Source organism: Syngnathus floridae, chromosome 3 (assembly GCF_059516105.1).
Source record: "Syngnathus floridae isolate MCC-2025c chromosome 3, RoL_Sflo_1.0, whole genome shotgun sequence".
Lineage (NCBI taxonomy): Eukaryota > Metazoa > Chordata > Actinopteri > Syngnathiformes > Syngnathidae > Syngnathus > Syngnathus floridae.
In genome coordinates, this window is record NC_142415.1 from 7,106,889 (window position 1) to 7,124,038 (window position 17,150).

Sequence of the window (17,150 nt, forward strand, 5' to 3'; positions counted from 1 at the left end):
TAATAATTTTTTGTTTGCTTTTCTTGTTTTACCATCAAGCAACCACTGACTTGACAGAGGCTCATTTTGTATTAACCAGCATACGTATTATAACTGCCCCATGGAAATATAGGGCACAAACATTTTTATATTGGTTTTTAAATGGTTTAGATCTTAGCTACTAAGTATAATACTTAATATGGTGTTATTTTTCAAGTCTTCAGTATTATTTGATACACTGAAGTTCCCCTGCGGATGAATAAAGTCTCTCTCCATCCATCCGTCTTTATCCATTTACCTACAGTGCTGTGAAAAATTAATGTAAATATCAGACAAAGCTAACTGAAGTATGTTCACTTCTGAACTAAAAGCCGCACCTGAATGTAAACTGCACCAGCTAAAATTAGGGGAAAATCCTGATTCGTTCATATATAGATTTTGTTTTAATCTTTAATTTCCAAATAGAATATGCACAAATTATACAATACCATAAAAATCATGAGATAAGCCACACTGGACTATAACCCACAGGGTTCAAAGTTTGTGCAAATAGTAGCGTCTTATAGAAAATACGGTAAAAGTGGTGAGTCTCTTCATTAAGGTGAAATATTCAAATCCTAACATGAACGTAAACACAATCTTAAACGACATATTAACTGAAAGAGAGGAGACTTGTACGAGTCATATCAGTATATTGCTTTAACAGCAATCAAACCAAGATTCTGAACTGTATGTATCCAGTCGTGATCCATGTAACAAAAGTAATGATAATCGATCTTGATCTGTGAAACACAAGTAACGATAATTTTCGTGGATCTTAGATCGATATCACTGTTGGTCTACTGTATTTGCAATATTAACTGTAAATATTTCTCGTGTGAGGGTTGGTATGGTAATCATATGCATACCCTGTGGATAGCTGGATTGGGATGACTCATTCCTGCAACATATGTTCAATTGGTGTTTTTTGCAAGGTCCACCTGCATTCTCTCAAACTTTCTAGTAAATTTGGGATAACAATGAATAGTTCGAAATACTTTTATCATGCATCACTGTTTTGAATAATTTCAGACTTGGAAAGCATTTACACTACATGGGTTAAACAGGAGTTTCTTGCTCCCTGGTCAAATATGCATAAGGGCAGTGCAGAAAAAGATCAGATCTAAATCAGGCCCTGTTCATACTTTGTGGATTGAAAACAACATTTGCCAATGTAGCCATTGTGTAAGTGAGCTGACTGGGTGCACAGCAAGGCTGACGTCACTCAACTGTGCGGATCGATGACGTATGGTAAATGCACCCGGGGCGTTGCAAAGTGAGGGCTGGCTGTCTTTGTCCTCTTTGTCCTTTTCAAGGTTAAAGTGCGGGCTGGAGCCTTTTCCTGCTAACTTTAGGGGAAAGACAAGACACACTGGAAAGGTTTGCCATTAATGATAGGGAGAATGTAAAGAGTTTATACAACAGGAATTAGTCCAACTCCAGCTGCATGTATTTGTGATTTGTGAACTACTATACCAGTAGTTCTTAACGTTGTTGGATATACCGAACTCCACCGGCTTCATATGCGCATTCACCAAATACCTCTTAAGTAAAAAATAAAATGTGTTCTTTGTTTCAATTTCAAGACATAGATGTTTTATACTTGTTCACAAAATGAGCCGTGCGTGAACATCCATCCATCCATCTTCTATACCGCTTGTCCCCACGGGGGGCGTGCTGGAGCCTATCCCAGCAGTAGGCAGGGGACACCCTGAACTGGTTGCCAGCCAATCACAGGGCACACAGAGACGAACAACCATTCACACTTGCAATCAGGGACAATTTGGAGTGTTCAATCGGAATACCAAGCATGTTTTGGGGATGTGGGAGGAAATCGGAGTGCCCGGAGAAAACCCACTTGGGCATGAGGCGAACCTCCACACAGGGAGGCTGGGGGTGGAATCAAACCCGCATCCTCTTAACTGAGGCGGATGTGCTAACCAGTGTTCCACCCAGCTGCCCTGCATGAACATCACCTTGTTCAAAGAACAACACGATGCATGAACTCTCAACAAATTACATACCTGCAAATCAGTGTGACTTGTGCTGTTGTTTTTGAGAAACCAGTTCAGATATGCGTCATCACGAATTTACACGATAAATCAGGTGACTCCCCTGAGGCTCTGCCGAACCCCTTAGAACGATTCACCGGACCCCTCGGGTTTGATCGAACCCAGATTAAAAACCACTGTACTACAACATCAATGAGAGTTTGAAATAATCAGTTATTAATTATCTCCAGTAAATTTGTAGATGAATTTATCTTTATCTAGTTTGGACAGTTGCTTCATGGAGTTTGGTATGTAAAGTACGATGGTGATAAAGCAATTATGGAAAATAAACATATCTTTGCTTTCAGGTGCTCATTTTTCTTTTAAATGTTTAGTACTACTGAGAACAGGTGTTTTTTTTAATGTTTCAACATTTTACCTCTTGAGAATAACGTTCAAACTGGCACGACATCACATCAACATGTGTTTGTGTCATTGTTGCTTGAGAATCTTTGGGTCCTTGGAAAAGTTATTTATAACTCATTCAAGATATTAGTCCCTTGCTAAAATAATTGCCTATATCTTTTTTTGACCTATTTTTTTTTGCCTTCATAATCTCATCATGCTGGCCACCTCTGCTAAAATTGCCTCCATCCTCAGTTGAGCAGAACATGCAAAATTACTATTGTTAATGCAAGTAACATAACCAGTATTTGGTTCAGTTTTCAGTGAGAAATGGAAAGAATATATGTACTTTAGCTGTTATCATTAGTAGCAGTATCTATAGTAACATAATCTCATATTTATTATTGACCATTAGGCGATGTGGAGGGTCGTTCGAAATTGCAGTGGTTATTCAATGAATTAATTGAGCACACAGTATGCCTGCAAACATAATTTTTGTAAGGGTGTGTATTCTATTGGATGTGTATAATTTGCATCACTTTGGTCTTTGAACAACTAACAAATGCTTATTTTTCAGTCAAGTGCTGATCTACTATAACAGATGCTAATACGTTTCAAAACGTCATGTATTATATTACATTAAAGATCACTCATTAGGCAGCATTATGCAAAGCCTTGAAGAAATATTAGGCATTGACTGATCTGTGAGACCAACACAATCTGTATTACCAGCTTCACCCTGAAAGTGCTGTTCGTCTCAGCTAAAGTGCTCCCACTTGTTGCTTTCTCTGTTTCCTGACTAATTTGGTTGGGCATAGCATGTCTGCTTGACTTGACATGACACCACTCACCTCAACCAGTAATGGTAGTTTCCTTCTCATTGTGTTCATTCTTTCTCCTGCCGTACTTTTAAACTTATTGTTAAACCAGTGTCTGCACTCAAAGCTTTCTGTTATTAAATTTGTCATATTGCCCTGTGGCGGCACGGTGATTGATTCATGAGCACGTCCTCCTCACAGTGCGGACGTGCAGTGTTCGATTCCAGCTCCGGCCTTCCTGTGTGTAGTTTGCATGTTCTCCCAGCGCCTGGGTACTCCGGTTTCCTCCAAAATTCCCAAAACATGCATGGTAGGCCGATTGAACACTCCAGATTGTCCGTAGGTGTGATTGTGAGTGTGAATTGTTGTTTGTCTACATGTGCCCTGCGATTGGCTAGCGACCAGTTCAGAGTGTCCCCCGCCTCCTGCCCAAATTCAGCTGGGATAGGCTGCAGCATACCTGCTTCCCTCGTGGCGGTTTTGGTCATGTGTCCATGGCTTGCTTGTTTTCCTCACTATACTACTAGTACCGTATTTTCCGGACTATAAGGCGCACCTAAAAACCTAAAATTTTCTCAAAAGCCGACAGCGCCTTATAGTCCTGCGCGCCTTATATATGGACCAAATTCCTAAATTTAAACTGGCCCGAAGCATTGTGTCATGAAATAAATCATAAGTGGCCCACTGAATCATGAATCAAAAAGACTATGGATCTTTATTTTGTGATTATAAAGTAATTTGTTGCGTCTGAAGTTGAAATAAAAAAGATAAAATCGAGAGCGATTTGATTTGGATTAAAAATCTGACATGATGCATTAATGGTGCGCCTTATAGTCTGGTGCCCCTTATATAAGGACAACGTTTTAAAATGGGCCATTCATTGAAGGTGCGCCTTATAGTCTGGAAAATACGGTACAGCAAAAACAGGTAGTCTGCCACTGCAAACCATTACTGTATAGTTAGTTGGAATAGGAGACGCCAAAAGCTGGCAGTAACATGCTAGCAAGAGCCGAGTAATTACCAGTCTAACAAAATGGGCTTTACACTTCTGCCCCTAAAATGAGCCAATACCACTATAGTAAGAACTGTCCAAGATGTCTGCCCAAAGCATGTCTGACATGTTAATAAGACCATTGAAAATGGTTTTAAATTGTCAAAAAGAATACTGAATATGACACTATTTAACTGACAATGCTCCTTGCAAATAAAACTGAATATTATTATCTTAAAGGCAGAATAATTGTGCAAGTGCATAATGTTGTGACTGGTTCATGTAGGACTGTGAAGTCGACCTGCGCATTTGCTGGTTTCAGAACACTATCAAATGCAAGGAGTCTGTGAACTTTAACACTGGAGACTCACTGACCACTCAGCTTTGTGATGAAAGCAATTGTCACTGTCTCAGACGCAGGCATGGTGTTACCACACATCTAATTATCTGAATGCTCAAGGCAGCAATGGCTATGGCAGTTTTACTTTTAATTAGTTTATCCACCCATCCAACGTTGATACGGCTTAAACAGCATTTTAAAAGAGCTAACCCCAAGATGTCAAAATTTAGTTTTATTCTGCATATCCTCACTAGCTGATGTTTACATTATCTGCAAAATATTTATTGTTAAATATTTTTTTTCCATCTGTCGCTTTCTGAATTAAAAAGAAAACATACACTGACGACCATTAAACACTCATTACACTTTTCAAGTAGGGGACTGCAAAATACAATTTGGCAGGTCTCAAATGGCCCCTGGCCTGCGAGTTTGTAACAGATGAGTTAAACATTTGTGAAAAGAAAAGAAGAATAAATGAAACAAAGATGTAAGAGAGGAAGTAGAAGTATGAGAGGAAGAAAAAGGATAGATGATGAGGGAAAGAAAGAAGGTTGCGGTGGGTCATTGAAATAATGAGATATCACAACTTTTTTTTCTTTTTGACAGGCTATATCACCAAAAATGCTATGTTTACATAACTTCAAGGAGCTTGTGTTCCTCAAGGGGAACATGTCCTTGTTGGGGTACTCCAGCTATAAGGGGCAGTTTGGGGAGAATAACCATGGGGTGGAGCAGTCATGACATTCCGAGTGAATTCGTCAGTTCCCCGGTGATACATATTTCCTGGAATAAAAAGCCCTTACTAGTAATTGTATAATAAGACTCGCATAGCGCTACACCGTATCAGAATCAGCTTTATTGACCAAGTTTGTGCATGCCAAAAAGGGAATTTGACTCCGGTTGATCTCAGCCTCTGTACAACATTTAAGTGACTACTGATATGTTGCTCAAAACGTTTTAAAAGCCAGATATTCATTTATTTGAAATCATGTTTGTTTGCCTTTAATTGGCCAGCATTTGTAGTGCATAAGTTTGTAGGCTAAGGTTCTGGGAAGGTATTTAAAAAACTGAAAACCTGTTCCATCTATTCAAAACAAGGTTAGTGTATTTTGGTGCTTAGTTTTTACTCATTTCTGTAAAGAGCTACATCTTCTTATTGTAGTAAAAATAATCCAAATGTAGAATTTATAATAGTCCAACCATAGTTGCTACTTTAAATGTAGTGATGTCATACGGCCAACCATAAACAGCAAACACCTGTGATTTTCCAAAGGGAATCATGAGGAAAGCTTATGATCATAATGAAAATATGGATTTCATTTTTTTTTTTTTGAAGAATAATTCGGGTCTTTAAAAAATGCATTCTAATAGGTGTCAGATACTATACGCTGATTTTCTTTATTCATGGGCCAGCCCAGTCCCTATGCCATTCAAATAGCTGTACTATAGAGTACTATACAGTAGATTGCTACCCTAATGAATGGCAAGACTTTCTCATTCATTACTATTTCTGTGACCATTTATGTTAAGATGAGATGAAATAATGCATTTAGTATCTGTTAATCCATGGATGCCTTTTCACAGTTTCCAGGACCATCTCTTGATTTCATACTGTAAACATAAAAAAATTACTCAAACTGTTCATGCTAGTAACGCCTAGGGCAAGTTCAGTAAAAATCTGATCATATGGGAGCACGAAGAAGCACCCCCTGTGAAGCCCTTCTCCCTGAAGCCACCTTCGCCACCCCCATCTCATCCTCTAGTTCCTTTCATTTAAGATTGCTTTTGTCAACCCGGGCTTCAAACTACTGGACGCATCTTCCTAAATGCCTCTAGATGTGTTTTCCCTATTACGATGTCTTCCACCACGAAACCTTCATTTAGCTCGACTCCTCTTTGCTCTCCCTAATGGACTTGGCCCTGTTCTTCCTTTGTCTTCCTTTAGGGGCATGAAATTCACCTTCAGGAGAGAAAGCCATCTTTCATGATGCTTCTTTACATTTTGTGAATATAGTTAGATGATTCCACCCCCTCTTTTCACTTCTATCTTCTCTTGAGCTTTATATAGTTTGCATTGTTTTGCTGGCACACTGTATTGACAGGCGTGTCACACTTAAAAGAAATCTTTCATAGCTCGCACCAATGAAGCGCATAATCATCTTGAATAGATGCTCTGCATCATATTTGACCTTATTTCTTGTTTGCTGTAAAACAAAGTTATCCTTTAGTTTTTTCTGTTGCACTTTATGGCCTTTTGTTCTATGTATCCTATACTTTTGTATTCATAAATTGTTCATAAATTGGCAAGTTCACAAATGGCTAGTTGTAGTATTCTTTTCCAGGATTCAGAGTTTGTAAAACATTTGGACAGCGGGACATTTCTATGATCATTTGTTTGTTAGAATAATTCTTAGGAATTGTGACTGTCTCAGTGGGAATTCTATATAAAAATGTCTTTCCCATATTTTTAGTGAGTACTGTTTAGTACCTATAGGTTACGAGTACAAAAAAAAATGCATCAGTTGTTGGTCTGGTCAATAAGATAAGAAAATGACAACATAACAGTGCAAAACACCATTGGAAGTCATGTACAGAACAATGTAGACAACATAAAACAACATATATTTCTAGAGTGTGTCAAACCTTTATTAAGTGGCAGAAATTATTTTATATTAAATTAGTTTATACTGGCAAGCTTTACTGTGTTCTGTCTCGAGTTTATGGAGGCAGTTAAAGAAAATGTTTTTCTTCGCATGCATGCATAGACATGTTTTCTCATAACTCACTCAAATACCGATTCTAGTCAAAGTCTCCCAAAAGACTGCAAACAGCACTTGAGTAGCTGAGGAATTTAAGTATTTGTTGCAACTTTATTGCATTCCGCTGACAAAAGAAAGATTACCCTAAACATACAAGTTGCCGTTTGGCAAAGAAAAGAGTTGTGTCAATGTGTCTGTGCTCCTGGATCTTTCACTCACTCCTTTGCTCATTTTGATACACGAGCAGAATGTTTAGTTTTTACAGGTAGTCATCTGAGACGTTACTGATCACTATATACATAAGTCTAACACACGAAGTGTAGGAAGCTGTCATGTCTTCATCAGTTTATCTATTCAACGACCATCTGTTTTGGAGATCCCTTTCCCCAATGCTGCCTCCTACCTGTAAGACTAATGCAAACAAAGGCTTTCTCACAAATGTTTATAAATGAAAAAAGTGATCAGTGTGTCTATGCAGCGGTAGTCAAACAAATGAAACTTGCCTGTATGCAGTATTTGCCTATTTTAGAAAAGGTTTAAAATAGTTTGTGACATTACAATAATTGAATAAAGCCACACAAATTTATGTTTGATTTTACGTAAATACATGTAACTGGTTTTGTACGTATATAATTTTAGAAAGGCAGCTTCAAGTGAGATTTGTCTCCAGAATAAAGTTGATCATTTATCGGTACAAAGGATTTGAATAAATCTACCCAAATAATGTTATTAAAAAAAGACAACTCCTGCCATGATTCCTCTTGTGCCAGTTCATGTCCAGTTGTCTTGCCATGAACTCTGTATACCAGAAGAAGAAATGCAAACCGGTTAGCTTCACTCTTGCCATGGCAACGGACGCGACAAGAAAAGCGATCCTGCACCGGTGTTTCTGTCTCCCTAATGGTCCGTCCGTTAGTGTAACAAGATCTGTAAAAAACTCCTCTCAATGACATTTTAGATCCCTCACTGTAACTTACCTGGGCTTGGGAGTCACAGGTAGGATTTAGGTGAGTACTCTGGCTTCTCTCAGGTTCCCGTTCCCTTTAATGAATTCAACCATAAGATGGGCTGTAATCAGGCCTCTTTTTCCACCTAGACCAAATAGATTTCCATAAACCATACTATTTATAAATACAAAGTGAGTCTATTATGCGGAACAATGTCTTTAATGATGCTGTGAGAGGACTGCTGAAGTGTCCTGCAATATACATACCATACTACCACCTTGCAGCCTCACTGCATCACTCCAACTCTCCTGTTCCCTCTGCTGGCAAAGGCAGATATCACACAACATTTATCAAGAAGAAAATGTTCATTACAGTCATTAGCTTGATTAATGTGGGAGGAAAAAATTACAAATTGTCACGGAATTCAAGTATCTGGGTGTTCTAATTCTCCAATCTTAAATGTAAATTCCTTGTGAACAACAATAAAAACAAACAATAAAAAAGTAATATTCATTTTGTCCAATTTCCACTTTATCAGAAATCACCCAAGCAACCATAATCAATATGCATTCAATTACGTACTGCCTGACAAGCTGGTCCCAGGCTAACACCATTACAACATCTGTACAAACAAACACTGAAAGTTCTGGACAAAAAAATCCCATCACTATCATCACTGCAATATACCGTATTTTCCGGACTATAAGTCGCAGTTCTTTTCATAGTTTGGGTGCGACTTATGTGTGAAATTATTAACACATTATTATATCATTTCACATGTTATTTTCACACTAAACGGCATTAGGGCGCTCTAGGCCTGTGGAATAATTGGAACTGCAACTGACGATGAGTCTGACGTAAGCCATGTAGAAGAGGAATCTTCTACCTCCGGAGTTAGCAGAGTTGTTTAAAAGTGACACGGAGGATGAAGATTTTAATGGATTTAGTGATTTGGAGTGACACGGATAGTTTGGTATACTTGTTAGCATATTATTTATGCTATAGCTATCTGAATAACTCTTAATATGTTAAGTCAGGCACGTTCTCAGTTCGTTGTTTTTGTGTCATGTTACGTTAGCATGCCGTACAAATATTCAGCCTGTTGTTGCCTCTATTCTATTTTTATTTTAAATTGCCTTTCAAGATGACATGTCTGTTCTTGGTGTTGGATTTTATCAAATACATTTCCCCCAAAAATGTAACTAATACTCCAGTGGGACTTACAAATGACCTTTTCTTCTTTATTATGCATTTTATGGCTGGTGCGACTTGTACCCTGGAGTGACTTATAGTCAGGAAAATATGGTACTGTTCAGGTACAGCTTACTAATAAGCCTTACAAACATTAAATATGTGTGTTGTTGTGTTGTTGCATTTGTTTGGGTTCTGACAGTATCAAATTTGGTCAAGCATGTATGGTGCAACATTGAAAATGTGAATACACATTTAGCGGCTATACAAATAACAAACAGTGAGTTTTTGTTGTTTTTCCACTTAAAGCAGTAAAATAAACAAAGTTCCATTTGTTCTTTTGGGCATATCTCATGGAAGAGGTGTAAAAATATTGTGACAAGTACTGTACACTTCAGTCATGAACTAGTTTGTCTCATGGGCGCTTTATGGAATGTCATCAAGTTTTTATAAAAGCATATCTTCTTTGCTTTTCCTTCTCCCTTTTTTGTATTGAATAGCACAACAGGCAAGTTCATTATGCGTGTGAGTCATCCCACTAGCCCACACCCCCTCCCCTCTCTGCTGCTGTGCGCTGAAAAGGAGAGGGAACCGCCATTGATCATTTCTTTCCTCACACATTCACGCACACAGCCCACCTTCCACGTCACCATCGATTGACATGTTTAATGTTTTTGTGAGGAATAGCGAGCATTTCCTTGTCATTTAAAAGTCAATTAATCAGACAACAGTTTATTTTTATTTGTATAACTTAATATTTCTGTAGTAGATGAAATCAGAGTTAGGATAGCTGATTTTTTTTCAAAATGTTTTTTTCTATAGGTATCTGACAGTTGAGTTCAGTCATGATATGTCACCTTAAAGCATTTCTTTAAGAGTAAATCGAGAAATGTTCATTCGTCGAATTGAATCTCGTTTTTAAATGAACTTGATATGTAGATTAAAGGAAAATCACTGTTCCATTTTTTCGTGTTCATCTTGTGTTGGGTGTTGTGAGAAGCATCTAAGCAGGGAAGTTTAGATTTCCTTTTTCCCTGCCTTTTTTCCAGGGGGGACCCTGAAGCAATCCCAGGCCTGCTGGAGAGACATAGTCTCTCCAGCATGTCCTGGGTTGTTCTTTGGGCCTTCTCCTTACCAGTGACACATCCAGGAGGCACCCTTACCAGAAACCCAAATCACTTCATCTGGCATCTCTTAATGTGGAGGAACAGCAGCTTGGTTCTGAGCCCCCCCATTTACAACCAAGCTTCTGACCTATCTCTAACAGAGAATGAACCTCATTATATCTGTGATTTTTTTTCTTTTGATTACAACAGCCTGTGACCAGAGGTGTGGGTAGGATTGTAGCTCGACCATTAAAGTAATAGTATTGCCTTGCCTAAGCTTCCACTTCGACAGGCTGGTGCAGAGTCTGCATCACTGCAACGACTAACCAAATTGATCACAAAATGCACCTAAATGTCGATTTTACGCGGACTTTGGGTTACAGAATTTGTGAGCCGCGTTAAAACAATAGCAAAAAAAACCCAAAATCGCTTTGTATAAGAAGTCTTGTTTTTTTTTTTAGAAATACTACGTCATATTTCACTCACTGGATGTCATTGTCCATTATAACATATTTATCGGTAAACCTTAAGCTTAATAAAGATATCGATCTGCGAAGCATGTCATATTCCATATGGTGCATTTAATAAAGAATTAAAAAACTAATAGCTTCAAACAATATTTCTAACTGCGTGCCATGGGCAGCTTAGTGTCATGCTGGTCACAGTTACAACAAGTGACGTTGAGGGCTGTAATGACTGGAGGTGGGCATCATCCTCCATTCCAGAGTTTTCAGCCTCTCCCAGTTGGTCTGAGTTAGCCAAACGGCGTTCAGAATTAACTTACTGGTGCCACGTCACACACAAGTACCTCACACCTGACATGCAGCCAAAAAAAACAAAAAACAGAACAGCATTATGTACTTTATGGTCCCACAAACTGCCATGACATTTGTCCTGCATTGTTTTTATATCACTGATCACCACATTGTGCTCGAGTGTGTCCATTGTTTTTAGTGTTACTTTTCTTTATTTCTTTAGTTCCCAACGCCGATTGGCCCTCACGGATGCGGGAAGGGAGGGACGATGCCCACCTCTGCTTTTAAGGGTTATTAAAGAAAGTCAATTGTCATTCTACTGTTGAGGAGAAATCTTTACAACTATAGCAAACTGAATTTACATACAATTATGAAACATTTTATTGTCTCTCCAATTGATGTCTTGTATATCACAAATGAACCAAGATATGCACCATAAATCAGAGCTTACTAGAAATATGAATCCTGCAATGAAAATATGTATAGTATATCTTAAATTTTCACGTTCTCTCATGTAGGTGGTCCTCGACATGACGTTTGGTGGTGGTGGTCATACCAAGGCAATACTTGAAGCAGTTTCTGACGTTACAGTCCTGGCCTTAGACCGGGATCCCATGGCAATTTACCTTGCCCAAGAGTTAGCCAAGGAAAACCCGTAAGTGATTTATTATGAATGTTCAACCAATCTTAAACACAAGCCGAAGCCTGTGTCACTAACTGTTTAGACAAATGTGTGTACAGGGTTGTGGTTCATGTTTCACTCTTCTTAACAGACTTGACAGCGTCATCTTTTTGAGCATTGTTTGGTTTGTGGTCAGCTCTATAAACATAATGTACCGCATTTTCCGCACCATAAGGCGCTTCGGGCTAAAAGGTCAATTCTTGGGGCTATTCTTGCTACTTAATCCACACATCGGTCGCACCACATTATAGGGCGCATGCATTACCTCCAGTAAACAGCAAAAAACATCACGGGAGCAAGACAGTGAGTTCAGTTATACTTTATCATTTACATCGTTCCTGTTTAAAATTTACATTATTTAGCTCATTCAAATCACACTGGGGAGGATTGTCAACATTCCTAAGATAACCACAATTAAAAAATTTCATATTTACGCAAAACTTGCGCAAAATTTTGCAAAACTTCCTTTTTCCCTGTAGCATTCCCCAAGTACTATTTATTCCGCTTCTTCGCCTTCACATACAATTTCTCCAGAATTTGCAAATCCTAGTTGTTAATCAATATTCATACACAAATCCATTAAAGTCCTCATCCTCTGTGTTTGAATTAAACAGTTGGACAAGATCGCCATTAAACATGCCAGATTCCCTCTCGCCATTGTCTTGTCGTCGTCACGTTGCTCTTCAGCAATGATCCCGACTCTCTTTTTCGATGCCACTTTAGATAGTCCTAATGCTGTTTTCTTTGTATTTATTTATGAATGGCTGCAGAGGTACACACTCTACGTATTCCGTACAGTCCTCTGATTGGTTTACTGCCCCGATCTACATAAAACGGAATGTCCTCTGATTGGTTCATCAGGTCTACATATTACGCCTACATATATATACGTCCCTGTTTGGCGGCAGCCACACAACATTTACAAATTTTAGAATTCGATCCACAAAAAAGGATTTGTTATTTGAGAAAATTAAAGGCTTATAATAAGGGTGCCTTATGGTGCGGAAAATACGATAGGTGTGATATATTATTGCAGTTTTTACAGTTTGTCTCATGACTTGCCTGAGCTCAATCAAATGCTCCTCACTGGTTACTGAGTTACTTTGTCCAATCAAATCCATTTCCCTTCTTAGCTTACAGATTTTCCCTCCCCACGCAGACCTGGTGGGCTGAGCATGTCATTTGTCAGAGTATGGGCCCACGACTCTGCACAATGTGAGGGAGATTTTACCTCCCTTGGTGGATCTATAAGATCTGAGAGGGCATGTGTTTTAGAGTAAAAAGAAAAAAAAAGAAGAAACTGTAAGTGAGAGTACAGGGAGACACAATGCCATGGTGACAGAAAGTATGCGTGTTCATGAGCAAGCTGAGGGAGGATGAAAATGAGATGTTCCCAAGACCATGGTGTGGGAAGGAATCCTTTTACGTAGATTCTGGGGAAACCTCTCTCAGGGGAATCGGCAAGAAAAATGCGCCTCTGAGCAGGGAATGACAATTAGAAGAGAGTTTATAAACACTATTCTGTCAGCAGCAATATACCACCGCTGTAAAATCTTGTACGCCTACTCGTGATGCAAGTTGAGAAAAGCTAGAGAAATCTTGCAATTAACCAATATTATTGGAAGCCTGAGTAAAAGGCCCTCGCAGCCTACGCAGTGCATCGTCCACCAGGGCTGAAGGATTTTCTTTCTCCTACTCTATGTGCCCTCATGTCTTGAGGAAAGTACAACCTAAATGCAAATCACAAAACACAACTGTGACTAAACCTTTTAAAGCTAATAAAATCTATTTCTAAAGAAACTGCAAGCACAGCTTGCGTGTGAGGGTAACCTATTACATGCACTGTATTCAACATTTTTTTCCCATAATCCAACCAAGAGTTACATCCTGTTTCTCAGCAGATCTTAACTCATATTTATTTTAGAACAGCACCAACATTCAAACAATGAGCATTTTCTTCCAACTCTGCCTTCTTGTTCGCATGTCTCTTCTTCACATTCAATCTCTCCGATCTCTAGCGCAACAATCCCCCTAGTGGCAGGACCAAGACACCACTGACACTAGGAAGTACATTTAGCTTTTAAATATACTATTTGTCCACAGCACAGAGTCCCGGACATCCAGGTCTGGGTGTAACAATGAACACAACCGAGTTTCTACCGTGGTTCTGCTGAAGAGTCAGTCAGGATCACATCCAAGCCACCGAGTAGTGCGCGATCAGTTGACAGCTGTGCCCTTCTTTCACCCATGTAGCCAAGACATGGAGTTGTCAATCCAATTGCATTACCATGAAGTCTATCATTAAACTGCAGCTTTTTGTTCTGGTGTCTATTGCACTTAACTTGTTCTGGTGTCTATTGCACTTAGCTTGTGCTTGAGCATGGTGTCTGTCCCTTATGGATAATAGTTGATGAGTACTGAAATCCAGAGGTTGGTAGAGTACTTACTTTGGAATAATAGGACTCGCGTAACCCTAACCCTAACCCTAACCCAAGTGCAAACTAAATAGGTTGCTTTTTACAATCACACCTTTTCAAATCTCACTGTCATTGCCCACGTGATCATTAAAGTCCACTACCAGAATGAAAGTGTCTGAAGCATGTAGTAGTGCTCTTTGATACTGCCTCCAAGGTCTCCAAAAATACCGTATTTGCCGGTGTATTGGTCGACCTTTTTCGATCCAAAATCGACCGAAAAAAATCGACCTCGACTTATACACCGAGTCATAAAATTTAACTTCGTATTCATCGCTTCAAATGTGATGGTAACCAAGGCCGTTTCTCATGCATCTCATTGTGCGTTGCACTTAGAAAATTTGAACCGGGCGGCGTGCGCGAGTGCGCGGCCCGCTGGAAGTCGAATGAGGCGCCGCCACCACCTCCGCGGTGCTTATAAACAGCCGATCCGCTCGGCGGGGGCTATTTTCGGCCACTTGGCTCGTGCGCACGGCCTCCCGGATGTGCCGGGCGGGTGCGCGAGCTCGCCGGCCGCTGGAAGTCGAATGAGGCGCCGCCACCACCTCCGCGGTGCTTATAAACAGCCGATCCGCTCGGCGGGGGCTATTTTCGGCCACTTGGCTCGTGCGCACGGCCTCCCGGATGTGCCGGGCGGGTGCGCGAGCTCGCCGGCCGCTGGAAGTCGAATGAGGCGCCGCCACCACCTCCGCGGTGCTTATAAACAGCCGATCCGCTCGGCGGGGGCTATTTTCGGCCACTTGGCTCGTGCGCACGGCCTCCCGGATGTGCCGGGCGGGTGCGCGAGCTCGCCGGCCGCTGGAAGTCGAATGAGACGCCGCGACCACCTCCGCGGTGCTTATAAACAGCCGATCCGCTCGGCGGGGGCTATTTTCGGCCACTTGGCTCGTGCGCACGGCCTCCCGGATGTGCCGGGCGGGTGCGCGAGCTCGCCGGCCGCTGGAAGTCCAATGAGGTGCCGCGATCTCCTCCGCGGTGCTTATAAAGTGCCGATCCGCTCGGCTTGGAGCTATTTCCGGCCTCCCGTTGGTGCCGGGTGGCGTGCGCGAGCTCGCCGGCCGCGATCTCCTCCGCGGTGCTTATAAACAGCCGCATGCGCACGGCCTCCCGGAATTTGAACACATTTCGTCAATAAATTTCGCATATTGAATTTTGAAGTTTAATATAATGCAACAATTGAGCTCGACTTATACAAAGGATATATCATAAAATCGTAAATTTCCGTCGAATTTTAGGGGGTCGACTTATACACCGAGTCGACCTGTACACCGGCAAATACGGTAGGTGAGTTCACTTTAGCTGATGTTTATTGCATTGACGAAAACAAGAATAAGGACCCATTTCAAAGGAGGTAGGAAGTTCTTTCACTGTTTTATCTCATACTGTAAAACTCGGCCCCTCCGTGAGTCATCACCTTATTGTAGTGGTGAGGTTTGCATGTCCTAATGATCCTAGGAGCCAAGTTGTCTGGGGCTTCATGTCCCTGGTAGGGTCACCCATGGCAAAAGGGTCCTAGGTGAGGGGCCAGACAAAGCAGGTCTCACACGAAGCCCTTGTGATGAAAAATATAAATGGATTTCGTTTTCCCTTGCCCGGACGTAGGTCACCGGGGCCCCCCTCTGGAGCCAGGCCTGGAGTTGAGGCTCGAAGGCGAGCGTCTGGTGGCTGGGCCTTTTCCCATAGGGCCCGGCTAGGCATAGCCTGAAAAGGAAACGTGGGTCCCCTCCTCCCATGGGCTCACCACCTGTGGGAGGGGCCAAAGGGATCGGGTGAAACGTGAGCTAGGTGGCGGCCAAAGGCGGGGACCTTGGCGGTCCGATCCCCGGCTGCAGAAGCTGGCTCTTGGGACATGGAATGCCACCTCTCTGGCTGGAAAGGAGCCCGAGCTGGTGTGCGAGGCAGAAATTCTGACTAGACGCCTGCACTTTGGGTTTCACCCCGGTAAACGAGAGGGGAGCTTCCCTCCGCCTTTGGTTGGGGGGGACGGGTCCTGACTGTTGTTTTTGTCTGTGCACCAAACAGCAACTCAGAGTACCCACCCTTTTTGGAGTCCTTGGAAGAAGTGCTGGAGAGTCCTCCTGGGGGCTCCATCGTTCTACTGGGTGACTTCAATGCTCACGTGGGCAATGACTGTGAGACCTGGAAGGGCATGATTGGGAGGAACAGCCCCCCCCGATCTGAACCCGAGCGGTGTTCTATTGTTGGACTTCAGTGCTCGACACCGATTGTCCATAATGAACACCATGGTCAAGCACAAGGGTGTCCATGTGTGCACTTGGCACCAGGTCACCCTAGGCTGCAGTTCGATGATCGACTTTGTAGCCTGTTTTGGACACAGGTGAAGAGAGGGGCGGAGCTGTCAACTGATCACCACCTGGTAGTGGGTTGGCTTCGATGGTGGGGGAAGATGCTGGTGCGACCTGGCAGACCCAAACGTACTGTGAGGGTCTGCTGAGAACGTCTGGCAGAATCCCCTGTCAGGAAGAGCTTCAACTCCCACCTCGGCAGAGCTTTTCCCATGTCCCGGAGGAGGCGGGGGATATTGAGTCCGAGTCAACCATGTTCCGTGTCTCCATTGTTGAGGCAGCCGACCGGAGCTGTGGCCGTAAGGTGGTCGGTGCCTGTCGTGGCGGCAACCCCCGAACCCGCTGGTGGACGCGCTGGAGAGACTAT

At 41.7% G+C, this 17,150-nt stretch overlaps 1 protein-coding gene across 1 annotated transcript in view; it reads left to right on the forward strand.

Annotated features, from left to right (window-relative positions):
- Positions 1 to 17,150, forward strand: part of mettl15 (methyltransferase 15, mitochondrial 12S rRNA N4-cytidine) — a 45,279-nt gene that overhangs the window by 6,026 nt on the left and 22,103 nt on the right. Inside the window, exon 3 of the mRNA XM_088370823.1 lies at positions 11,840 to 11,976. Coding sequence (XP_088226949.1) covers positions 11,840 to 11,976 — 137 coding nt within the window. The remainder of the gene's footprint in view (positions 1 to 11,839; positions 11,977 to 17,150) is intronic.